At 36.7% G+C, this 26549-nt stretch overlaps 1 protein-coding gene across 2 annotated transcripts in view; it reads left to right on the top strand.

Annotated features, from left to right (window-relative positions):
• The window catches only part of HHIP (hedgehog interacting protein), a 74952-nt gene that overhangs the window by 30616 nt on the left and 17787 nt on the right, over nucleotides 1-26549 (top strand). For both annotated transcript variants that reach the window (XM_087737125.1, XM_087737124.1), the window contains exons 5-9: nucleotides 20958-21109; nucleotides 21560-21733; nucleotides 23131-23274; nucleotides 24180-24301; nucleotides 26387-26510. In XM_087737125.1, coding sequence (XP_087593251.1) covers nucleotides 20958-21109; nucleotides 21560-21733; nucleotides 23131-23274; nucleotides 24180-24301; nucleotides 26387-26510 — 716 coding nt within the window. The remainder of the gene's footprint in view (nucleotides 1-20957; nucleotides 21110-21559; nucleotides 21734-23130; nucleotides 23275-24179; nucleotides 24302-26386; nucleotides 26511-26549) is intronic.

Genomic DNA, 26549 nt, shown 5'->3' with positions numbered 1-26549 from the left:
CCATAAACATTTATGGTAGAACAACATTCTGAGGTTTGAGAGGAAATTTAAAGAACAAATAGGGAAAAATACAGAGAAATTTTTAATACCTTGTGATAAAAGAAGACTTCCTCAAGCTAGGTGATGGTCTTTGGCAGAGGCTGGTTAGCTAGACCAACAGAGTATAAAAGCAAAAGATACAGCTTGATTGCTTTGCATAACAGAGACTAGGAAAGACACATCCTATAGTTGGTGTTTAACATTTTCCATTTCTCCACCTGTAGGCTGAGAAAAAAAAAAAGAGAGGGAGAAGAGAAATAATGGAAAGCACCAGCATAAATTGCCCTAAAAATAAGTGCTCTAAAGAACTGAAAATTAGAGCAGTTGAGATAATGAAGTTGTACTACTTATTTTTACAAAATTTAACTATTATCTGCGAGTCTGACTGTGAAAGGGCTCTGAAGGTCATCTTGCAAATCACAGGGAAGTGAGAGCCTAGAAAAATCCTAGGTGAGAAAAATTAAAGGAATTGTAAAATTAGGTCAAAAAAGCATCTTGTGGAAGTGTTAATTTGCTGCCACAAACAGAATTCTGTCAAAGAATTAGTAAGATAATGAAGAAAAATAGTTTACATTTCTAGAAGTTTTTATACAGTGTCTCTGAAGAAAGTAGTATGAGAGATTGCTAGTCATAAAATAAAAAAAACCTGTTGCGGTTCAGACTGCAGTCAGGGAAGAAGTGCTCTATGCCAGTGCCTCTGGACATACCTCCAGTATACTGCTAAATTAGGAGGTGAAAAACAAATAGAAGAAATAAATAACCAATATCTTGAAAATAATTTTAAAATGTGTAATCTACTATTGCTTCTAGAAAATCAGCTGTTACTTTGAAGAGTTCATGATAACTAAGTGGCAGAGTTTGCTGGTGATACAAGATTAGAGTGCACTGGTAGAAGGTCTAGAGAAGTTTTCTAAATCTAGGTAATGAAATGGCACACTAAATTCAGTATAAGGTACCTCAGGAAGAATCGTTAAACACACAAAGAGCTCTCACCTTACTCTATTCTGTCCTGAAAAATATTTATAGCTATCCAACTATAAAAAAGCAGGTATTACGCAGTATCTAAAAGAGGGTTTGAAGTGCTTTGGTGAATGAACACTGTCACTATATAACCCAGCAGCATCCTCACGAGTTCAGCAAGACACAATTGGAGTAAATAGTGTTGAAAAGGGTTTTTGTTTGGTGGCATCTAAAAAATATATTTAATTTAGAAAAAAAAAAAAAGATCTAGCAGAAATAGGTGAAGTAATACACTTCAGAGAAGGCAATATTGCCTTTCCATTCTCTTTTTTCTCTGATGAAAAAGTTTAATAAATCGAATTGTCACACATAAAAGGAATGACATTTGAGCAACATAATCACTTGTCTGTTACATGCTGCTGCTTTGATAGTTTTGATTCAACACCAATTAATGAAGGATTCGCCTGTAGCTTTCCTACTACTAGAATTTATTATCCAATTGTTTACAAAAATTACAGCAGCCATGTAGCTTTCTTGATAGGGAATTGGGCCATATATCAATAAAACTGGGGGCAGGTAGGTCCTAGCTCTGCTGGTGTTGTAGTCTATACAACTATCACCTTTAATCTTTGCTTCAGATTCCTTGTCCAGAAATATCCTAGTGTAATTTTCTTGCTTTCTTTTCTGTGTGGAGCAGAACCAACCAAGACATCTCAAAATTATCTTTTATGTGAAACTCTGAATATGCTGCAAGGCTAGGTGACTTGGGATCTCATTTATGCTATCAGACTCACATGCAAGGTCTGCTTTGTATCAGGGCTGGATGCAACAGTAAGCATTTCCAAGGCTATCAACAGTGACTAAGGGTTGTCAAGATATACTTCCAGGGACAGTTATGAAATTGTAAAATATTGGACACAATATACAATAAGACAGACGAAATTCAGAGAAGCAGCTCCACAGGCACATATAAAGTCAATGGTACTTGCTCATAAAAAGACCTGCTGTGCTATTGTGTGTAATTAAAATCTGTTTGGTAAAAGAGACTCATTGCTCTATACAGATGCTCAGGGAAGTTATTCAGGATATGCAAGCTACAGATTGTAGTCCCTGCCATGAATCAAGTGCAAAATTCCTCTTCTGATTTTAAGGAAACTGTTGTTTGGAAACCTTCTCAGGTCAAGACTAGAAATTCTCCTAAAAGCAAAAGAGCAAGTCCGTAACAACATAACCAATAGCTTGATAGGTTAGACCTTTACATGGGATGTGTGAACTGATTTTTTTACTGATTGGGATTTTCCAACAATAACTGCCCCAGAAATGTTTTGCCAAAACCCCAGACTAGCGTTAGTGATGTAATTCTCTGTATTTGTTGCCACGCTTAACTGCCCCACTTGCTGAACAAGCTGCCGAAGCTGCCTCTTCTCCAGGCTGAACAAGCCCCACTCTCTTGGCCTCTCCACGCAGGGAAAGGGCTCCAGTCCCCAGCCACCCAACTCACTCTGCTACATCGCCATCAGTCTGGTATGGAGGGGCCTATAAAACCAGGCACGGTATTCTAGATGCAGCCTCCTGAGTGCAAAGTAAAGGGAGGATGATCCCCTTGCTCTGCTGGCTGGGCTCTTGTTAATACAGCCCAGGATGCTGTCGGTCTTCTCTGCTGCCAGGGCACACTGCTGGCTCACGTTCAGTTTGCTGTCTACCGAGACCCCAAAGCCCCTTTCAGCAGAGCTGTCCCTGCCAATCGGTCCCCTGCCTGTTTTGTTGCAAATGTAACAGGATTTGAAAAAGAAAAAAGTCTGCAGTAATCTATATCTGTAGTTGCAATTCGTTCCTTCTGACTCCGGCTATCCAGCCAGAGGTAGTTCTTCCCCAGCTCAATGAAGATCAAGTCTTCTCATTAAAACCTTAATCTAGAGATAGCTTCCCCTGAGATATCTTTCTTGTCGTTCTGTCACTCTTCCCACCATAATACCCATCCAGTTGCTTTAACCACTGTACGGTACAGAGCTTCATATCAGGCTGGCTCCTCTCTCTCTTAAGAATTTTTTAAATGTCTCAAAAACCAATATTCAAATGAGATTTGCAAGTCCATAGATGTGCACAACACTTCAGAAGTGACAGATGCTGTCACGCTGTTGACGTAATGGCTGTGAACTGTACATGTGCATAGAAGGGTGTGAAAGAAGCCTCACCACTAACAGCGTTTCCACTGAAGAGCGTCTTTTAAGGGGTTGATTTTCAGAACTCTTAATCACTGCTGTAACCAGATACTTAGACTTGAATATTTATTATATACATAAGGCATTAAATACTTATCATGATTTATAGCTTGGGTTAGGATGTTATTTTTAAATAAGCCATATAAAGTACCTTCAATCCTGTCCATTCAGACACTCATGAGGCAGACTCCAAAATCACGAAATTGGCTTAAAAGCCATGTGCTTAAAAAATCCATTTGGAAACAGGGGGAGTGGAAATTCATTGCCTCCTTACTTTTTAGCTTGATTTGTGTTCTCAAACTTCTTCCTGCAATCATGAAGTCTAAAGGTCTCAAATTAAAAAGTTGAAAACATACTGCAGTGTTTTATTCTACTAATTTCAGCTTTCAATGCACGTCGTATACTTTGCAAGGCTTGTAATATAATAGCAGGCATTGGCTACACTGCATACTAAGATGTGTACACACATCTATGTAGCTGAAAATTCCACAACATAATGAAATATTAGTTGTAATTAACAAGAGACTGGATTGCTGAGGTTCTGTGGCATGCCTTCAAATGTTTGAGTCCACATTCCTTCCATACAATCAGCTCTGATGAAGTTTGTAAGCCCTTCACGCAGTGAGACTGTGGGAAGAGCCCATATGAGCAGAGAATAGGGGAACCTGCTGGTTTTCTGGAGAATATCTGTTTTGTTTTAATCTTCATATGAGAAAGGGCAATTTTCATATTACACTTACTACATTTCGTGTGTCCCTGGGAGATTTTCCTCTATCAGTTCCAAGAACAATTGCGAGGAAACATTTGTGAGTTTATGAATTTGTAGAGGAAGTGAATTTATCACTTTTTAAATATGTTTAAGCAGTTATATGTGTATTCTTCAGATATAACAAATTGTGTATAGCCTGTCACTTTTTTCAGTAGTTATTGTTCTTTTTCTCCTAAGGGAATATGGTTTTCATAGCTCAGTGAGGCTCTGCTAATTATTACATACCTCATATTTCTGAAGAAGAAATTATGTTTAAGTTAGCTATTTTTCTTTCAGGAAACATTCCATTCAGTGCTTAAGTATAGATTGTAAATGGGTGAATTCCTTATTCCTTTTTTTGGGAGGGAGGGTAATAGAAAATTTTGGCATTTATCAAGGAATAATGAATCAGTGTATCACAACATCCTGACAACTCCAGTCATCTTTCCTACTTTGAAGCTGAATAACTGTCAGAGTTAGCTAATGTCCATTCAAATGCAGAAGTCACCATGTGTACACAACGAGACCATTTAAAACAGGTACCCAAGTCTTCCAATACCAAGATAATAATGAATATTATCTACTTAAATTTCAAGTTTATATTAAGTAATGCGATGTATTATCTGAAAAAGTTACCAGCGGTCTTAGGATTAAATTGGTCCAAATCATCTGTGTACGGCATCCCTTTGAAAGATGACTAGAAATGAAAGATATAATTCCATAACGATATAAATTTGATAATTTCATTACAAATTAACTCAATTGGTATGTATTTGTCTAGATCAAAAGTATGTTAAGGACAAAGATGCTGATGAGCCAGTCGTGCTGTGGAGCAGAACAGCACAGATGGTTTGGGGAAGGCAATGGGGATCATGTCTCACCACCATCTCCTGCTCCTTTGCTCCTTTTTGGGAGTGGGGAGAGGGCTCAGACATCATTGGAAAGGACTCAGTGGGCAAGAGACAGAAAAAGCAAGACTCTCTATTCCACAAGTGGAACAAGACTTGTTTCACGTGAAATACAACTTTCTCATCTTTTACGTATGTTATTAGCGTATGCTATTGCACAGAATTGCGATAATATTGTGGTACTGACATATCTCCTGTCACTAATAGAGAGCAACAATGAAATGAAATTACCATTTAAAAAAACTGTAGAAAACTTTAGAACAAAAAGAAAAAGGAAGATGAAAGGCAGTGTTTGGCCATTCTCTATGCATAAATTATCACCTAATAGACATTATTCTAATTAATGTAAATATAAGACTAAGATTTTCAAATGTGAGTTAGTGCTTGTGGTCAACCTGAGACTAGTTTTGAGGAAATACTGATCGCTCTTTCTGTGATTCCTATACACTTTTTAGCTGTTTTAAGTTAAACCTTGAAAACAAGGAATCACTTTTAGAAACATCCTTTAATGCTTAATGTCTCAAAGCACAAGCAACAAAAAATTAGTCTATGGCTATTCTGAAACATTTTTTAAAGTTTGAGTGATTCTAAGAAGCCTTTGCAGGTCAAACTATGATAAATGGGCATATATCACATGGAAGGGAATATTGTTTCCAGAGTAAAACAATTATGCTGATGCTTATTTCTTTTTAAAGAGAGCATCACTGAAAAGCATGGTTCCTTTTTTCATGTGAGCACTCAGCCTCAGGACTGAAAGTTTGGTTCTTACAGATGATCACATTTTTTACAAATTGCTACTGCTGTACTCCTATCATTCCTGGCCTGTTTGGAGTTTTTTGTTTTGTTTTGTTTCGTTTCAAACAAGTTACAAAGCTGGCTTAACTTCAGAGAGGTTTTTCTTAATGGAATCCATTCCCCCCAGAAGGTGTTCTCTAACAAATGGGAAACATCACTAAATTTAACCCAAAGGCTGAGCAATGGAAAGCTACATAGATGATGTCAGACATTACAAATATTATTTGTACTTGCTAGTTTACTTCAAGGGAAATTATAAGAATGACATCATAATGATGACTGACTAATTTTTATTAGTGTTTTCTCTCTGAAACTCTAGACTTAGAGTTACGAAGAAAAACAGCTTTTAAATTCTGTACCTGTTATTCTTTTCTAACACTTTGTGATTTTCTTATTTGTAAAAGATATTAATGTTTAACACTACCATAGATGCTATCAGCTCTTATTCTAGTCATTTGACATGTCAAATATTTTTTGTCCAAAAGGAAAAAAAAAAGTATTCTTTAATGCTCATAAAAGATAGGAAATGATCACATCTTCTTTTAAATTAATTGCTGCTTGGGTTGGCCTATGAACCTATAAACTCTGCTGGAACAGTTGTAGCCAAATTTCTTTACAACAGTTTCTTACTATGGAAATGAATTATGCTGATGAAAGGGTGATGACCAGCTTAGGAATAGCGATATGTTTCTTCAGTCAGCAAAGGGAAATCACAAGGTACCACAACTTTAGAAACATCCAGAATCTGCAGAACCAGTATAACTCTGTTTTATAGCAAAAAATGCAGTAATCCAGTGTTGCACAAGTACTTTCTGCAAAGGTCTATTGGGTAATTTTGCTGAGGACCTCTTACCGAGAAGTACCGTATGAGCTCCAGCTCTGAAAGGCCGCTCAGGCATTGTATGGTATCTTCAGAGCTGGGCATTAGACATTTTTCAAGCCCAGACAACGGGCATCCCTACAGGAGTACTGTGAGAGTCATCAAGGGACTAGATATGACGATTCAAGTCAGTAGAGACTCCGTAACTAAAACCTGGTGGGTGGCACAGCAACCCAAAGGCTGTCTCTTGTGGAGAATTCCCCTCCCTATTTTTAGGAACTCACCACCACCAGACTAAAGAACCTAAGTTCTTTACTGAGGACAAGACTAGGGCACAATACCAGGTAGAGACAAATCTCCATGACCATATTAGTGTCTTTCTCCAAATGCTATTGTACTGTGTTTATATTTGACCTCAAAGGCAATGGAATTATCAAAGTGTTTATGGTTGAGCATGTTCATAGGTCTTTCATGTACTAGGACTTTTGCTTATCTATGAAGACTTGTTTTCATGAGAAATGAATATTTATGGTGTCAAAGTGCTTAGGCGCATTAGGGTACTTAAGTACTGTGCCCTAATGGAGCCTTTGAATTAATGCATTATTTTAATATGCAAAGTTCACAATTTAGAATCAATAATCACTGCCAGACCTGCGTATACGGCTCCGACTCCTGGCGTAAAATGATGCATTTGCAGTCACAACTCCCACATAAATATACATAAGTATATGGGTTAAGTGTGCAAAGGCAATGTTGAAAATGTGACTCCTATGGCTGAGTTCAAACCCTACTGGTAAAGCAGCTCTAATGATGTGAGAAATTACCCCCTCTCAGTCGTCTTTGTCATTCTCTTGCCTCAGCTAAGGCTGAGTAACTGTGTAACTGCTCCCATTTCATTTCAGTGCAAAGCAAATAAAGTTCAGCAAATAACTAAGAGGTGGTACCTTCAAACAGAGCTACAAATTTTTACTTCCAGAGAATCCAACAACATCTTGGGTAAATTATATGTATTTGAGTTCAAAGATATTCCGAAACAAGACGTCTAGATAGTATCAATGGCATCATTCATCTCAACACTGAAATAATGTTAGTTCTGAGACTTACTTGCAGAGGTCTTTTAAAGAGTTACACCATCATGCAGTGGGCCTATGGGACAAAGAACGCTCCCCTAATCAACCCCATTTGCAACTAATTTTCAGGATAAAAATGAACAAATGATCTGTAATAGATAATAAACAGCTAATCATTACATCACACATACCACATCAATTAATACAGATACATTTATTAAACCTCTTTTATATGTGACATATTAGAGCATTCTATTTTATCAAGGATTCAAAGGGATTAGAGTTTAATTTGCTATTTTAGTATACTATACCTTTAAATTGTTGACATATAAGTTGTATAAATAGAAACACTATAAATCTCTTAAAAAATGTACCATAAATTTTTTATGTATGACCTTTAAGTAACAGCAGTCTGTTGCATAACTCTGCAGGGGAAGTCACATGGTGGAAACCTCATATTTCCTTAAATTTATGGTTGTTTCTTGGTGGTCTAAAAGACTTTTTTTTTTTTTTTTAAGTTCCCTTTCAAAGTCGTAATCTTAGTAAATTGTTTAATGTTTGGTCTAATGCAGGTCAATGTAAGTTCTTATTTAGATTTATAATAGGAAATATATAACGTCAGATACCAATGAAGCCTGGCTAATAAAGTCAAGGATACTAGTGTTATGTTTCATTATAATGATGTGAAGATAATGCCTTTAGCTGCATAACCACCACATTAGCTACAGACCATAAAAAAATCTTTATGAAATCTCAGGGTCAAATTCATTAAGAGAAAAGTCTCCATTTTTTCCAGTATTTTTTTCCCCCCTCAATCAGAAGCATTTTCGATTGATAAATTCCCTCATCACCATTGTATCAGATCTCGTTTACTGAGACCAAAAGTCATGTAAACTCTGAAGTGGAGAGAATCAGCTGCCTCATGGTATCCTGTTTTGCACTAGAAAAAAAAAAAATCAGTGGTGTTTGGGCACATGCCTAAATACTTGCTGAATTAGGCCCTCATGAAACAAAATTTTATATCAAGGTAATTATGATTGCCATTACTTAGAGAAAATTTTACTCTTGCCAACTCCAAAGGAGTTTGGTTTATACTCAGAACAGTGTTATCAGCATCAACAGAAGAGGTCTGCTTCAAGTTAAAACATGCAAGTGAATACAAGTTGCGTGAACAAGAAGAAATTATTAGTGGTTTTCCACCTCCACCAAAATCCTCAGGATTCAAAACAGGAATTTACAACACTTGGCAGAATAAAAATTAAACCCCACTCAGAAATGTCAATATTTAAAATACGTAGTACAACCATAATTTAATGAGTTCTTTAGAAAACACAGGCACATACATGAAATGCACATTTTCCAAAACCCTTTTTCCCCAACATTGGAGTTGAATGTTGTAGGTATAACAATATTAACTTATTCTATACTGTAAAATAAATTCTTTTAGGTAGTTCAAACACCATTTATTTAAGCCTTAAGATATGCAAATCAAGCATGTGTGCACTGTTTATATCCACTCATGTTCTGCATTTGTGACTAGAAAAATTAATTAAATTTGATGAGAATTTAAACTACAGGGACAAGGAAATCCGCGTTCACCGAAATGCTCGATGCATGTGTATGTTTATATGTGTATGTAGTGAGTATATGCATAACACACAAGCATAAACAGCTTGGAAAATTCAAGGATCGCACAGTCATAAATTCTCACCTGAAAGGCAGATGTGCACGTTCCACAGTAGATGCAAATGAAAGCAATACTTCGTGTACAGCCTAGCAAAGGATGAACTAATATAACACAGTTCTGTAAAGAAGCTGAAAGAGGTACTAATAATTCATTTTCAAAGAGCGAGGAATAGATTTACCATCAAGTTATATATTCATTCTCTATTAGCTAGAAAGCACAGAACTCAACCCTGATGATCTGCTTAAACTTGCAGTTGCAACGGACTGCTGTTCATACCTCTAGCCTGCCTGCTTCTTCAGATAGCCCCTGTCAACCTGAATGTAATCCATCAATCAAAGATAGGCGATGGTGTGCCATTAGTGTATTAATAATATTTGATTCAATAGACTTTGATCATCCTGTGCAAAGATCTCAGGTGCTATGCATGTTCAACGCGTACTAAAAAAGACTGGAAAATAAAAGAATCAAAATGGCCAGTGTAATTTTCCATCTTTTTTTGCATTGTGCCTTCTGGGTAAGCACTAAAACAATTAATACATGTTGAATAAATGTCTCCAGCAGTGTTTAGCAGCGATAAGAATAATCGTGTTCAGGTACGTCAAAAATATGCTGAAAAACAAATGAAGACCAAGACACAATAACAGACAGTTTACTGTCATAGTACAAGCATTGCTCAGTTAAGGAACAGGTAATTTGTATAATGAGTGTCTTTGAACCTGGAACAGGGTTAATCCAGGATCTTGACAGACATGAAAGACTAGCAGACCTTTTATCCTCTCAATAATTTTCTTTAAAAAGAGCATTTAGAGCCTGAACTGAGAGAAAGGACAATACTACTGAAGGCTAGTCTCGAGAAGAAGTCGAATGTGCACCAAAAAGAGAGCTTGGAACTTTTTCCTGTCCATGCAAGGCATTCATTAGCCTCACAAATAACAGAAAAATCAGCACTGCTGGGGCTTTCACAAGTAGATGAGGGTGTCAAGGGAGAGGCAAAAATCCATCCCACAGGCAGCGAGTCTCAGGAACCTCAGAATGCTGGCAATGGCTTCGTTAGAAACCAGAGAGCCTTCCTATGCCAAGAACAGACACTAAAATCTCAGACAGTTAATGCAAGAACAGGATAGAGAGGAGTGAGAATATTCTGAGATTTTGAAAACATACTCTTACCAAGTGTGGACTGAAAAGTTCTCAGGAAGGGCCAAATGAAATATTCATCTCAGTGTTGACATTCTTTTAACTAAAACTAATTTCTAAACTGAAAACAACTCACTGAAAGAATCCGAATTCCCAATTTCACAAATATTAGAACTGGATGTTTCAACAATTTCAAAACTGTTTTACTTTTTTCCCCAAAATACAACACGTGTCACAAGCAAAACTCCCTTTCTATCCGGGAACGCAGTGCCTTAGACAAATCAGCATTCTCAAATACTATCTTTATTCAGAAAGCTCCCGGCCATTTGTACTGAAGATATTTTTCATAGTAATTTACTGGTTGTCTTAGGACAAATGAATTCTGAAGTTCTAAGTCTGCATCAACTATTGACGCACACAAACATATTCCTCTAATTATTCCATGTGCATGCAATGCCTCACCCTATTTCATTTTTATAACTGTGCATGCTTTACGCATTCCTTCTTTGCAATGTCCAAAACTATCTTTGCATTCTCAACAAGAAACATATTTCTCATTCGCACATCTTGGGCCAAACCCAGATGGTATTCGTTTCCTACAAGGGTATTTCCTGTATGTCTGAATTGTCAACACGGCTGTGGATTGCCATCATTCTCCTCTTATATACAGATTCTAGTCATGAAGAGCAAACCGTATATCCTCCACCACCCTGGTTTTTCCACTTGGCACATTTCATAAAAATATTCATGTCTCTCTTCAAATTATTAATATTTTTTCACTATTTTAGTTGAGAGGTAAAGACGAGATCAAGCACAAAAATGCTTGGTTATTTTAGCTTCCTCTGGTGTTCGCAAAAACGTCTGTGGAAAAATCTGGATTTCTCTGGATTTATTTACTCCTTATTTTCAGGTAGCTGGCAAATTACCTATATTTTTTAAGACGTACTGAAAGAACTCAAATTATTTGATTACTCGAGTCAGTATTTGAAATCCAAGCTGTTGCTTAACTGCAGCAGCGCCGAGAAGTTGCACGCTAGCCTTTCTGCCCTCGGGCTGCGCAGCTCCTCAGGCACCGTCAGGCTGAAGGGATTGGCAAAGAACCAGTGAGAAAAATGCTTGGGCAGTACCAGAGAACTCAAACACTTTTTTCTTCCCAGCTCCCATTCAGTGCTTTTTCAGAAATGTGAGGGAGCTGGTGCTTAAATGTATTTCTGACCCAGGTACAAAACAAGACGCACATGCACGGTTTTTGTGAAAAAAATGCAATAGTAGCATTTTCTGTTTTTTCTAGCTGCCTTTGTATCAGGACTCCAACAAGTGCAGTCCTTATATTTCAAACAGTTTGATTTTGGATAACAAATACACTTCCAGTGCTCATGCTCACATGTGGAAGCTTAAAACTCAGTAGCAGATGCTGGACCTCTAAATTGATTTTTTTGTTTGCATTTGTGCCAATAAGACAGGAGTGTTTACTGTTCAGAACAGTTGAATGGACAAAGAACATATGTATAAACAATTTTAAAATTGGAGTAAATAGACATAACATAGTTGTCTAGCCTTCATCCAGTATATATGTTGTACGTCTACTCATAAAATGTTGAAGAATACTTACAGAGCTTCTAAGAATACAGATTCTGGTTTTGCCTATCACGTTTAGCCTAATCATCTACTGAGAAAACCAGCAACATATGCAACCAGCATTTGCTTTGAAGATAGGACACATCATCATCAAAACTATACTGAATGCTGGTGCTAAATATAGGCTGAAATATGCCTCTTCGTGCATACAGATTTCGGAGTCCGAAAGTTCTTCGGATATTAGGGAACAGAACAGCATTTGCTTTATCTCTAGAATTTGCACACACATTCTTTGGCAACTGAAAACGGTGACGTGCTCCCATCTTTTGGTGCCACAGGCAAGCCTCACGCTCTGCGTGGTGGCTCTGCCTTCAGGAGAGGATCCCAGACCAGACGAGAGGTGGAACATAAGCAGCAGCTACAGTGAACCTTTCGTAAGCTTCCTGTCTCTGCCCTGTGTTTTTATGTCACCTGAACTTCTCTCCTTCAAATTGTCTCCTACTCCCCTACCAAAACCCATTCAGACAATATGATTTTCCAGCTTCTTAAAATAAGAAAAGGCGATTTGAGATGTCTTGCAGAAAACACTTTACAACCTTTGCTAAGTACATTCAGAGCCTTAACGACTAAAGCTAGAAATCTGCTAAATAACCTTCAGTGAAGAAGAGTACCTGTATATTTTACAGTGAAGATTAGCATCATTTTGATAAGCCACTGAACTCACTCTTCTCTTAAAACAGTGACAGAGCCAAGCTCCTAAGGCCCACAGTTTAATCTAGGTTATGTTGCAAACATGAATGATTACCATAGTAATGCTTGGGGAAAAAAATACAAATGGTGTGGACTGAATGAAGCGCCTCTAGTCCTTTATTACCCTCTGGCAAAAGGTATCCTGTTTAAGGTGTGCATGGTTTTGGGTTTTGTTTTTTTTCTTTTGCAAGATGCAGACTGCTAGCAGCTTACTTTTAGCACTTGCTGAGCAAGTTTTAATATCCATTAGCATACAGACAACAGCAAAGACGTGAGGACCACTCTAAGTGGAAATCTGTAGCTTTTTTCCTTCAAGCTGGATGTGGTTTGCTGCTCTCTCCCACTGCCCCACAATATTTAAACACATAGCTCATGTGAATGTAACATTCCCCTTGCAACCAGAAAAAGCAAGTATCTCCTTAATAGACAACAGTTCACTACTGAGAGCCAAAGGAGAAAGGCAGAATTGTGGGTAAGAGAGAGTAATGTCATCAGGGCATCTTTCCATTTGCATCTCTCTTTTTTGAAACTAGTTATTTTTTAATGCCTACAATTAGACAGATCAACATTTCTGGTTTTAATTTAATGCAGAGAGTATGATAATTACTGTTATTCTGTTCTGAATTATATCCCTAAATTTCCATATAAAGTGGTCACGGTAAAACAGCATGAATTTGTTTTCAATTATCGGAGTATAGAATTTGTTGTAGGTTGGTTCATTTTACATAAGCACTGTCAAATTTGCTATGTGTCACCATACATCCTCTTTTTTTTTCCCTCTCTCAGCACAAAAAAAGTTTTACAGCTCATTTTAAAATGCTGTAGACTTTTTTTGTGGACATTTATGAAAAGTCTTAATTTAGCAGCCCAGGGAGATCTTTGCACCATAGTAAGATTTTTATTTTTCCATAGCATATTTTTATCTTTAGCAATAACAAAAGCAGCAGTGATTGGCTGAAAGGTCATGCCATATAAAACAACTTATATATTGAATTATAATTCTTCTGACAACTCTCTGCCATTAGATCTGTATTTTAACCAAAAAGAAAAACTTTATGAAACGTGCTACTGAAAAATAAAGATAAGTGTTATATACATAGTCAAGGAATGAGAGCATGAGAAAGCCAGAATTAGCTGTCTGAGAAGACCACAGTCAAATTAGAGCATTGGTAGAACAGTAAATCACTAATAAGATTAATTTGTATTGTTTGTGTGTTTACAGAAAAATAATGTCAGATAGCATTAAAATAGGGTCTAAGTTAAAAAAAAAAATCATTCTTGATTGGAAGACGTAAAGTCATGGTTTTGGTGAATGAAAACGGGATTATTAGTCTCTTGTCATCATGTCATGTATCTGTGAATGTTAATGTAATGTAGTCTGTTCTCTTTGGGGTATCATCTGAGCCAATTTTATTGGACTGCCCATTGAGAGACTGAGAGAGAGTTGTAAAATTTGCCTTTATCACAGAAAGGCACGGAAAGGTGAGTAAAGCTTAAAAGCAAGAGAAAGAAGGAGAAAAAATACAAAGGTCATCAAAGTCTATTCTCCCTATTAACGAAGGATTTTCATGGTCAGTAAATTTCTTAGCACTTACTGCATTCTCGTTCACTTGAAGGAAGCTTTCTTGCTTTCCTAGAAGGCTAATTCTACAACACAATAGACCTCAAACGGATGCAGCTGAAAAGCTGTCAGCAGAAGACAGTCTGTAGTGGGAGAATGCTGAAGAGGAAAAGCGTAGGAGAGCAGATATGCCAAATAAATAAATAAATAAATAAGTAAAACCCAGAAAGTGGAGGTGTGCCAGGGAAATAAGAAGGAGCATGCTTATTTTTTACCTTCCCTTAGTGGCCTCCGCCGGTGAACCACTCACTGAATTGCTGGTGGAATGTAAAGCTTCCTTGAAAATAAATCCAGCTGGGGACAGAGGTGGAATCACCACCTGTGTTCCCAGAGGATGAATGCTGCTTACAGCTCAAGAGGCCTCTGTGGTGCAGGAAAGTGTGTAATTCACACCTTCTTGAGCCAGCTTTACTGAATGCAATAATCATCTGGTCTTTATTTGAATCTCCCTCTTCCGGGACTGATTTCCACTGTCTTCTGTTATTCCAATTCTCCTAAAGTAGTGCAGTACATAAAGTTTCTCAGTCCAGATGCAGACCTCACATGGGCCCATGGCCACCTCCTTGCAAGCACACTCGCAGTCGTATGTCACTCTGCCCAAAACCTCTCAATTATTGGCTGGCTCTTGGCAGTCTTAAAGCTTTTAGCTGCTTCTAACCAATAATTGGGAGAGTTGTCACAGCAGGATTCACGTCTTTCTAGAAGAGTGTGAAGGAGGCAAGCTGTGGGTTTGTGTTGGGCTGGTATCTGCATTTATAAGTTTCATATACTTTCTTTAGGAGGACGGGAAGAAAGAATTGTATTATCAGGGGACGAGGATTGTCATTTGGATTAAACTAAAGACTTGCCCAGCAGAACAGCAAAATCTGGAGTTGAGGAATTAAAAAAATAAGTACAGAGGACTAGGACTAGAAGTGAAAGGTCCTGCATTTAGTGACTGGTATCTTCAAAGGACTGTGAAGGTAAGGAAAAGAAAAAATGATCGAGGCCATGTCAAAATTTTGTCTTTGCTGCAACAGAAGTCAGAAGAAAAAAAGAATTAGGTTTTAAGTTCCAGTGCTATCTTTAGATCTCAAACCATTTTTATTTATTTCTGTTCAAGCTATGGCCACTCCGGTGTTCTTTTGCTGGAAAACTATGCTGCATAATAAATATGTGTGTGTAATTCCTGTGAATAGGTACTCTGACTTTTTGCCAAGTGCAGAGAAGCCCCGTTCAAAATCCAGGCAGAACTGGTCTCATGAATCACCTTCTTACCTAGTACCTTTTGATAGGTCTGACTTTTGGACCCACTGGGCACTAAAGGAGTGGGTCGTCATTACTTTATTGTGAGTTCAGTTGTCCTGTAAAAAACTGAGCATTCAAATATCACTGCAAACATCAGAGCAGACAACTTTGTGATAGGTGCACCACTGATTTTCAGCCAAATCCTGCCCTGCACCTAACTGAACAAAAAACACCTCTAACTTCAGTAGGATTTGTGCTTAAATTCCAAGTAAGAGTATGGCCCTCTAAGTATTTTTCCTGTATAAATGTAATTGTAAAGCATTCCTGTATCTAAAGGTACTTTTAAATGAAGTATTGAAATAGTGCATTTGCTAAAATCAGTAAAAAATGAATGCTGAAATTGTCTAAAAAAAAAAAAATCCTTAGATACCTGCAAAGCCCTTTATAAATGAGAAAAAAAAAATGAAGCTTTGCGGCACAACAGCAAAAAGGAAATGCTTTGGAGATAGGGTCTAGTATGCATGCTATACTGAGCCATGACATCAGTGTAATTATTTTTCCCTAAGGTAAATGCCTTATGTTACAAATTCTTCCCTTGCCAGAGGCCTCAGGCCCCACAGATGTTCAGATAGCAAAGCACTTTTCTCAACACCCAAGAGGTCTATAGGAGCTCTATTCCTATACCATACCTACAGCCCAATCAATTTCTGGTTTTCTCATTCTGTATTTCTTGTCCCCTTTCACCTGTCAGAGACGCTTTCCCCTTGTGTTTCTCAGATAGTCGATGCAGCTTTGAAAGGCAAGGTGTGCCCTCGCAGCAGACCTTTTGCTGGTTTCTACTTCTGCTGTAGTCGAGTTTCTATCCTGTGCTGGGGCCAAATTTCTAAAACATGTCGATTAAGCAAACACTTCCCACTGAGAAAAATACCTGACATTGATCTTCAGCCCTACAGTAAGAGCCGGTAAAGGAAGGTTCAAATAAGCAAAGATTCTTTTGGGATCTCCTAATTAGAAATCCCTTTCTGAAGAGTTCATATGGTACGCCTGAGAAGAGATTTTTGATGTTCCATAACCCCTTCCCCCATGCTTTTTACAAATAAAACTCCTTAAGATCAAACACATGGTAATGCATATTAGTTATGGTGTTTATTACATAGGAAATAAACTAAAGGGTGATCATACTACCTCAACAAGTTACCCAGCATTTGCTCTATAATAATAGATAAAACCAAATGATATAAAGCCGTTACATTTGAGTTAATATTTTAAGTCACAAATGACCGTTGAATATACGTATTTTAAGCACAACCCCTTTTTAAAAAAGGTTGCTACTCATTTCCAATGTGAGAGTGGGATTGTCCAGATGAAAAAGCTGTTAAATATAAATCCCACTATTTTATATAAGTGAGTGAATTGTGAAATCAATGTTAAAGGAAAACCTGGAATCTGCTACCTATATTGTTTACTATTAAGCCACACAGAGTAATGGAAATAAATGGTCATGTCTGGTTTTGCTTACTAAAATGAATTACTATTAAGGTTACCTAATTAAGGGTCATGCTTACAATATGATCTATTTTAAATGAAATAGTTAACAATACCAGTTAAGGCATTCCCATGTATTTCTCTATATTTACTACAGGAAATAATACATATATTGACGTAATGAAATGGCAGCATGTCTTAAAAATAACTGCAGCATATGTTTCTGTATTATAGAAAAAGTATAATACCTTAATAATACAATAACACTTCTGTATATAATATCAGAGATATACCAGAGTACATTTGGAAACACATAGATTGAAAGTAGAGCCCACTTCTAAGGAGTGCTTACGTGAAAATAGCACCTTTCTATAAAAATCCAGTATTCACGTGCAACAATTACTTCTCTTAGTGTTAGTTGTGCCGTTGTTTCAGATTTTTACAAGTATGAATATATATAACAGAAATTACAATGCAAAAAGAAATATTAAAAATATGCTTCAGTCGAGAACACTTACTGGCATAATATACTTTTAGAACTGACATAATGTACCTAACCAACCATTTAAAAATTAAAAGTAAAGAAACACTTTAATGCATACAATTCATCTTTACTTGGCTTTGTACTGACTTAAGATAATACAATTCTGATTAAATTATTTTCATGCTTGTGGTCCTAAAGTAGGCTAAACTGGTTTTTAAAGGAATGTTTTTCCTTTCACAGAACTCCTTAGCTGAAGCTTGTAATCTGGCCCAAGGAAAATTAGTTTTGAAACAAGTGTAGCATTGGTGCAAAGCACGCGACTACTGCGAGTAGAAGATAGGAGCATTCAAGCTAAAGAGCTGCACAGGCAGACATTGGAAGTGTGAACTTCCAGGTTTAGTTACGATAGAGATTTCACGTTGGCCCCAGTCCACAGCGTGTTTAGGTAATTAACGCTCATTTCAGCCAACCATCGTTCTTTGTCTTCAACAGACATCCCAATGGAATACAAAGATTTGTCTCGTTCTTCTTGCCCTTCCTTATACAAGTGACAAATGTTACTGGTTATTCCATCAAATTGTGTAGTGTAGAATCTCATTCAAGCTACTATGTCATCTACAGTTTGTTGGTGGTGGTTTCATCTAAGGCGAAACTTAAAAAGAAAAGGATGTCAAGAAGTTATTAAGCTGCCAAGAGAAAGATATAGATATTTGACACATGGTATCTACAAGACAAGACTAGAAAGCTTGGGATGCTGGTTTCACAGTAGACATGAGAAGTCCGTTGATAAAAAATAAAAGTGAGGATTATTCTATAGGGAAAATCTGAAATTTTGATATTTGGTACATAATTATCCAGTTTGACAGTACCAAAATGACTGCTCATAAGGGATTTTGCTGGATGTATCTCAATTTACCCCACAACATAAGAGACATAACGCTACAGAAAACTATATACTTACTGGCACCACAGAGATCATTTCAAAAGCTATGGAAGTTGTGGCAGTGATTTAATTGGAAACAACAGGTTTGCCGGTTAGTGATAAAGCTGAAAGTACACATGAACAATTGTTTTCCAAAACCAGAGAAAATAAGTACGGAAAAACTCAGCTGGATTTCTAGTTGACCATAAGCCAACTAATGGCTTGATGCTGCACTGATTCCAGTATCTTAGAGGGATATTTCCAAAGTTTTTATTAAATGCAAGAGTAAATAGACTTTTTAGAACATAGTAGGTCTGGCTCACTTTGAAAAACAGAAAGCAGCGTGACTTTTCAGGAAGCAATAGATACGTTCTACAAAGAAAGTAATATGTTGCAGTCTAATAGAATCATGCAAGACAGCAATTAGTAGAAATATTGGCCTGATCCTATGAATACAACTTGCCCTACTTACTACCTTTCAGGTCCTGTGTTGCATTCATTTGTCAAATTCTTGCTTCATGTGTACTTCTTTAAAAGCTTTTAATTTAATTTTCACCTGTTTATGCTTTCAACAACTTCACTTTCACACTGAGCCTGCTCCCATGACATCAAGTGCTAAATAAAATCTTCAGCTTAGTAACAGAAAGATCTTTTCTTATTAATACTTTCAATAACTCACCTTGAATGGCAGGCCTAGTGTGACTCATTGACATTCCTGGGCCCTTAAATGAGTTGAACTCATCTCTCAGGAGAAGAAATAGGACTGTGTCTTTGTCTGGGCACAACAGATAGCATCATTCATCAGGAATCTTTGAAATATGCCTTACTGTTCCCAAAGCAACTGATTTGTCTCCCTTTGCTTCAGACTTTATCAGAGCAACTTGGTCAAAACTCTTAGAAACTCACACAATAATATCTACAATCAGTTCAGACTCAGCTGCAGGATTATTTTTGGCTCGCAAAGGAGAAGGAGCTAGATTACCAGTCCCTTCATCCATGATGACTGCAACTGATTTGGCAGCTCTAACTAGACTTTCAAAACTAACCTCTCTGATAACCCCCCGAAACGAAATTTTTCTAGCAAACAAACTAGCAAATTTTGGCTGCCTCTACATCAGCAGGATCCAGATTTCATTGTACACATCTCTGTGTGTGGAAATCTCTTGACCTATTTACATCTCCATTTCTGACTCAGGTTTCTCTTTGGTGGTCGTGATTAAAAAGGAAGTACGGCAATCATGTTGAATTAAAATAAATGAAAGCTGTGCTCTTTCCCAATTAGGCTTTTTGTGGGATGTCTTTCAACAGGAAGACAGGCCCATCCATCACTCTGAATTGCAAATACATTTTAAAAGCTTCATTCTCTCTTATAATTTAAAATTTCATAATTAGTTATCATGGGTGTGGTTAGAGTTGCAAAACATTGTCTCCTTATGGGTGCAGAGCTGGAGCACTTGCATCTACAACAGAGTCGCTAGTTTGAAAGGCTGGCAAACCCTGAGTTAAACTCCGAAACAACTATCAGCTTGTGAATAATCACCTATATGGATTGAATTTGAATTGTTAATTATGTACTCTGTTTATTTTTATGCCTCAGCTTCCCTCCCCTGTTTTACCTCCAGAGCAACAAATGACTAAGTTTTATTCTTCATTTATACAAATACAATTTTAGGCATAGCATTATTACATACATTTTTAGAAGCCAAAGAGAAAATTGCCTTCTATTTAAGTACACAGGGTATTTGCATTGCCATAATACATTACATGGATTTGATGCTTAACATATAACTGTACTAATCTTTGTGGCAAACATAATAACAAAAGAAAGTTGTTCAGAGATTTTTCTATTTTTGTTTTAAAAAATAACAAAAACCTTTCCATTGAAGGACCACATGTAAAAACTACGGTTTCTCTGCACAGAGACCGAGGCTGCTTATTACCTACAGTATACTAGCTATGATGAACAGACCACCATAGTTGTGACAACTGATGTTGCTGCCTCCAGGGTAAAACAAAGGTTTACATATTACACAAGCAATTTAACTGTTTTCTAAACATATTGCCAAGACAGTGGGAGTTGGCAGCCAGCACTGTGTTTTAGGTTTTGGATACTTGGATTAGAAGTGACTGTTGATTATAGACCTTTTTATTTGTCTTCTACGAATTACAAGCAACCTAGTAACCCAGCAAAGAATCCTTCACAGCACTTAAACTTGTCTTCATGGCTTCCCAAAGATTACATACACAAATCACTCCACAAAAGTGGCGTAAGAGACTTGTGCATAGATAACTACATAAGACAATTGTCTTGTTCTAACTCTTAAAGAGTTCCCCAAAGTGAAATGTTTTATAATCCTTTTTGTGCAGTAGTCAGGAAAGAAATGAAAGAGTTTGGGCAAAGATTATCCACAAGAAAGAAACTTTTTTTTTTTTGGGGGGTTCCAGCTGAAACACAATAAAGAACATAATTAACTTCACAATTCTTTGTGTTTTTCATTTGACTGCAGGGAGGAGATGAAAGAGGACTGTTAAGCCTTGCATTCCATCCCAATTACAAGAAAAATGGAAAGCTGTATGTGTCTTATACCACCAACCAAGAACGGTGGGCTATTGGACCTCATGACCACATCCTTAGGGTCGTAGAATACACAGTATCCAGGTATCAGTAGAAGTCTAAAATTCACAAATTCTGTATTTCTCAGCAACCTTTTCATTTTAGTATTTCCCATTTCTAAAATGAACTATCAGATTTACAATGTGTATACTTGGGCACTTGCAGACAACTTATTGCTGATTTTATTTCAAACAGTAGTTTTGGAATGCTAGTAAGTACACTTTTATTCTTTTTAAGACTTTTTTACTTATTCTGTCATTTTTTAATTATACTTATTTCCTACTTATTGAATATAGACAGGAAAATATTTTTTGTGAATGCTGGAAAATTGAAATTTCTCAGAAATAATTATTTGACATTTTTCCACCAAGTTACAACATCTTAATATATAATACTAATATCTTAAAGTACAATTTGAGTGACTCAAGTTTATTTTTAGGAAGAAGAACAATGATAATGAACTGTGCAAACTGTGTTCATATCTTTATATTGCAGGAAAAATCCACACCAAGTTGATATGAGAACAGCAAGAGTATTTTTAGAAGTAGCAGAACTACATCGAAAACACCTAGGAGGACAGCTTCTGTTTGGCCCAGATGGTTTCCTATACATTTTTCTTGGAGATGGCATGATCACTCTAGATGACATGGAGGAGATGGATGGTTTAAGGTACATAAACTACCAATGGATTGATTTCTACTATTGTCTTCTGGTTTTGCACAGTATTTGGGGTCAGAATCAAAAGTGAGCAGCAGTTACAAGGACAAATCTTACTCCCCCTTCCTTTACTACATAATCCCACTATTTTCAGTGCCTGGGTTTAGCAAACTGCTGATTTTCAGAACAGTCTTACTGCTTAAATACATCTTCTTGTAGTTGAGTGCTGTCAAACTATTTAAATACTGGAGCCCTTACCAGTAGATGCAATTGTATTTAAGCACAGGTTAGACTTGTGCTTTCCAAACTATTATTCTATGAACAGGACAACTTTATTGAGCAAACATTCTAAAAAAGTGTCTACAAGCACATATTAGAGTCAACAAGAACACCATATCACTTAGGAAAATGTCTAGAGAACATACGAAGCAATCCTACTTTGGTTCTACCTAGGCAATTTTCTCAACCTGCTTTTTCCCTCGTTTCATTATGCTCTGTTACAGTTGCAACATTTGCCTTAATTTAGAGAAAGTGTGGACTGAGCCTTTACAGACCTGAAAGGAGTTGCTATGCTCAAAGGCCTCTTTGGCTCAGCAGAATAGCAGGTGCTCCTGCCCCTTGCAGTGAGGTTATACTTTTTAAAATCAAGAGCAGAGAGCACTTCTAACACTTGATTTTAAATTAATGTAAAACAAGGGGAGACTGAAACAGATTCACGATGAAGAAAGACAGAAAGGAATCAACTTAAATATCACATCTATTCTTGTTTGTAAAAAGAGTTTTGATGCTCTTCTACTCCTCCTACGTTCTTGTCCTCCTCCCTTCCTCCATCACAATCATGAATGCAAGGCAAAACATTTTATCCTGTCCTGTTTCATGTAACAAGAAAGTTCTGATTCTTTACTGACAATATCAACACCTCCATTCAACCAATACATTTTTTTTTTTAATTAATGTATAATTAATCTTTGGATTGTACTGTGACTAGAAATCATTGAATTCAAGAGTGGGATTCAAAGCGTTAGCAAAAAGCAGGATGTAACTACATAGTGATTATATCCGTAGTTACTCTAGAGGAGATACAGTATAAATAAGTTAATAGCCTTATGTTTGAAGCTATAAAACTATATTGATGTATGGAAAGTTGCTCTTATTATCAAGTTGCTTCCCAACAGCATGGTCAGAGGCGTTCTAATAGGCACATAACAAGGCAACGTATCAGCCAAACCGAATCTTTGATAGGTTCTGCTACTATTCTTTGGGCTTGCATGTACCATAAAACCAATCTAGATGTGATTATTCAGTAAAGTGGGTGATTTATTTTGCTAGTTCACTATAGTATTACATGAATTAAATCTACCAATAAAATACTTTTAAGAAACAATTATTTTATCCTCCAACTTTCTCAGTGATTTTACAGGTTCTGTATTGCGCCTCGACGTAAATACTGACCTGTGCAATGTCCCTTATTCCATACCACGGAGCAACCCACATTTTAATAGCACAAACCAACCTCCTGAGATTTTTGCACATGGACTCCACAATCCAGGCCGGTAAGTGAGTCACAATTAAACTCAATTAGTCTGGACCAGATACTGTTTTCAACCAGAAATCTTTTATACAGTCGGGTAACAAAATTTTAATAATAAAGGCACTCGTGAACTTTTTAAAACTTCCACTCCTCCACCTCCACACATATGTCACAGTTCGAAACAAATGTACATTGGCAAAGGGGAAGGAGAAGAGAACGCACAACTATTACAAGTCAAGACTGAAATGACAAAGTACAGGTTTTTTGTTTTTAATGAATAATAAAATTATTACCTTTATGAAAGAAGAGAACTTACAGCAGAGAGTTGGTAAAATACAACTGAGATGGGAATCTGAGAAATTAGAGCAGTAGAATCTTGATTGAGAAAAAAAGGCACATGGAAAACAAATGAGAACATCCGGTGATATCTAAACAATAACAACGAGGAGAACAACGCTGTAACTAAACAACACATAATTCAGCAAATTAGGTGGGTGGTAGTACTAAAGTGACATTTAAAGTCATGGTTTGAAAAAATTCAGAAAGTCAAGTTGTTCAGATAAGGAGTTGATTCTTGGACTTTTTAACAGTCCAAAATTCCTACACCATATAAGTCAACTCATTTAGCTTGGTTTAAGCACTATTCATTTCAGGTGCTATTGAGCAGAGTACATTTTATCACCAGGAAAAAATAGTTTCATTTCACCTTGTGTAAAAAATGGTGCATGGATGGCAAAGTTATATTAGCTCTTGTATACAAATCTGATGTGCTTCTCAGATATTTTGGCTCAGTATGAAATAGGTTCTTCAAATGAGTAGGCACCACAAAAAACCCAATGATCCTTCAAAATGTGACGCTTCATACTATTGATACAAAATTATGAGCTCATCTATCTTGTGGATTTTCTTATATTTTTTGTTTTACAGATGTGCTGTGGACCGCCACCCAACAGATGTAAACACCAATTTGACTATACTTTGCTCAGACTCGAATGGAAAGAACAGATCTTCAGCAAGAATCTTACAAATAATAAAGGGTAAAGACTATGGTAAGTTCCAGCCAGCGTAAAGCTGCTGGGAACGGTTGGTTTCTATGCCCATGGAATAGTAAATAGAAAGCAGAAAAAAATAGATAAAAGACTGGACGGCCATGATAGGTAACTTACTGCATAGACAGGACAGGTAACCTACAAAAGGTAGAACTTATGAAAAGTATGGTAAAAGCAGATAAAAGATGCAAGAAAAAACAAAATATATATGACTCAACTTTGTTCTTGTTGGTGTAGAATATCATGTAAATAAGATTTAAGAAATATGCCAGTTGCTACTCTGTCAAAGATCTCACTGTTGCTGCATATGACGGCTCATAAAGAAATGATTTTGGAATATCAGGAAGTGATGAAAATGTATTCTTAGCCATTCACAAATAACCTTTTAAGATACAGAATGGAAACCTCATGTAATGTGCCTCCAATAATGCAAAAAGTGAGATAGACAACAACAGACCACAACCAAACAGGAAAATGACTGAGCTCTGTTTAAATGTTACTAAAAATGAAAAACTTAGAAAAATGCACTATGCTACTACTTCATAATAAACAACTATTTTAGAGTAGATGGGAAAAAGATAAACGTACTCAATTAGGGACTTGAAATTTTAAGTGTTTCATATGCTCTCTTAGTCAGTATGATTGTCAGGCAGAATTTTAGTTTAATGTTTAACTCTGATACTCGCTAAGATCACTTGCTAGTTCAGGCGAGCCAGGTGACAGTTACTCTGAGCTATCATCTACCTTGGTTGACCATTTAGCAGCTTGCAAATTCATGGTGGTAAAAGGTGATAAATGGCAAAGGTGTGTAAAGGCATCAAGAACTGGTCTATCTCCCGGAATGTAGCGTTTTCTGATTTTATTCACATCCCTAGTTCTCCCACCTGTACTTTACTTAAAAGCAAAGCAGCTGTGCTGGCTACTACAATAGTACACAATGGTGTAATGCAATTGTTCTACTTTTGTTATTGAATGTATTTTCTGTGTTCATTTTATAAAAGCCAAACCAAAGAATAATATTTGGTAAACCACTGCTCCAATGGAATTTTGACTGCATCTTTATTGCAGAGTAAACTAAGCAATATTGTGTCTATCCAGAAGAACTTGCCAATATTAATACTAGGCTGTGCGTCAATTGCTTCAATAAAAAGAGCTCATCGTCCTTTTCTCGCACATGAAATTTCAGCTCTTACTCTTGTAGAATAATCTGGGAAATTTGTTTATCAAAGACTTGCAGATAGCCCTCCAACTAAAAAAAAAAAAATAAAAAAATAGTTCCTATAAAAGAAAAAGATCTATTGGCTGTGGCTTTAATTTAAAATTATGCAGTTAGCATGTCAAGTTGAGAAGTTGAGCCTACTTTTACCCTAAGCAGTATTGGATTGCATGAATAGGACCATCTACACTGAAACTTCCTTGAAGACATTATTTGATATGACTAAACTCTGCAGTTTTGTAAAAAAGGAAAAAAGTATGTGTAGGAACTGCAACTACAACAGCAGCATAAAATAAATTACCACAAGAAGCTACGGCCAGCAATGGTAGTGTTTTATGGGATGTAACACACACACCGTGTTTAAAACTGTGATTCTGAAAGGGTTTCTCAAACCATTGAATTGGCTTTGAAAACAAGTTCTGCTGAAAATCACTGGAATTTCTGCTTTTAGATCCTGGAGGGACTTTACAGTGACGTGGGTTTAATTATACTCCTGAAGTTCAAGAGATCCATTCCGCAGACTGTATTGACACTTAAAAATTAATAGCAGTAATCACATCGACTTCAATGAAAGTCCAACCTAATCCTTATATAGTTTTGTTCTCCCTCCCTGTGCATGTGGAGGAAAGCAATTATAGCCTCAAAAGCAATTATAGCCTCTCCTATCTAAATGCCTAACCGATTGTTTCAAAACAGCCTTTATTGTAATTTTCTGATTTTTTTCATGTTTCATTTCCAGCAACACATCTTGAATTTTGAGGAATGTTTAAATGGAATTAACCTCTTTTCTTGAAGTAATAACATTTTCATAAATGTGAATCAAAATATGAAACTGCATATGATCTAATGCTACGGTAGTTCCTTTTCAGAAAGTGAGCCTTCACTTTTAGAATTCAAACCGTTCAGCAGTGGATCCTTGGTCGGTGGATTTGTCTATCGAGGCTGCCAGTCCGAAAGACTCTATGGAAGTTATGTATTTGGAGATCGCAATGGGTAGGTTTCTTATAACTCACTCTTAAACAAAAATGCATA

The sequence above is a fragment of the Nipponia nippon genome, unplaced genomic scaffold, assembly GCF_047370975.1.
Source record: "Nipponia nippon isolate SJK-2023a ecotype South Korea unplaced genomic scaffold, ASM4737097v1 scaffold_6, whole genome shotgun sequence".
Classification (NCBI taxonomy): Eukaryota; Metazoa; Chordata; class Aves; order Pelecaniformes; family Threskiornithidae; genus Nipponia; species Nipponia nippon.
The sequence above is the reverse complement of the archived record's forward strand: the minus strand, read 5'-3'. Positions and strand labels throughout refer to the sequence as shown.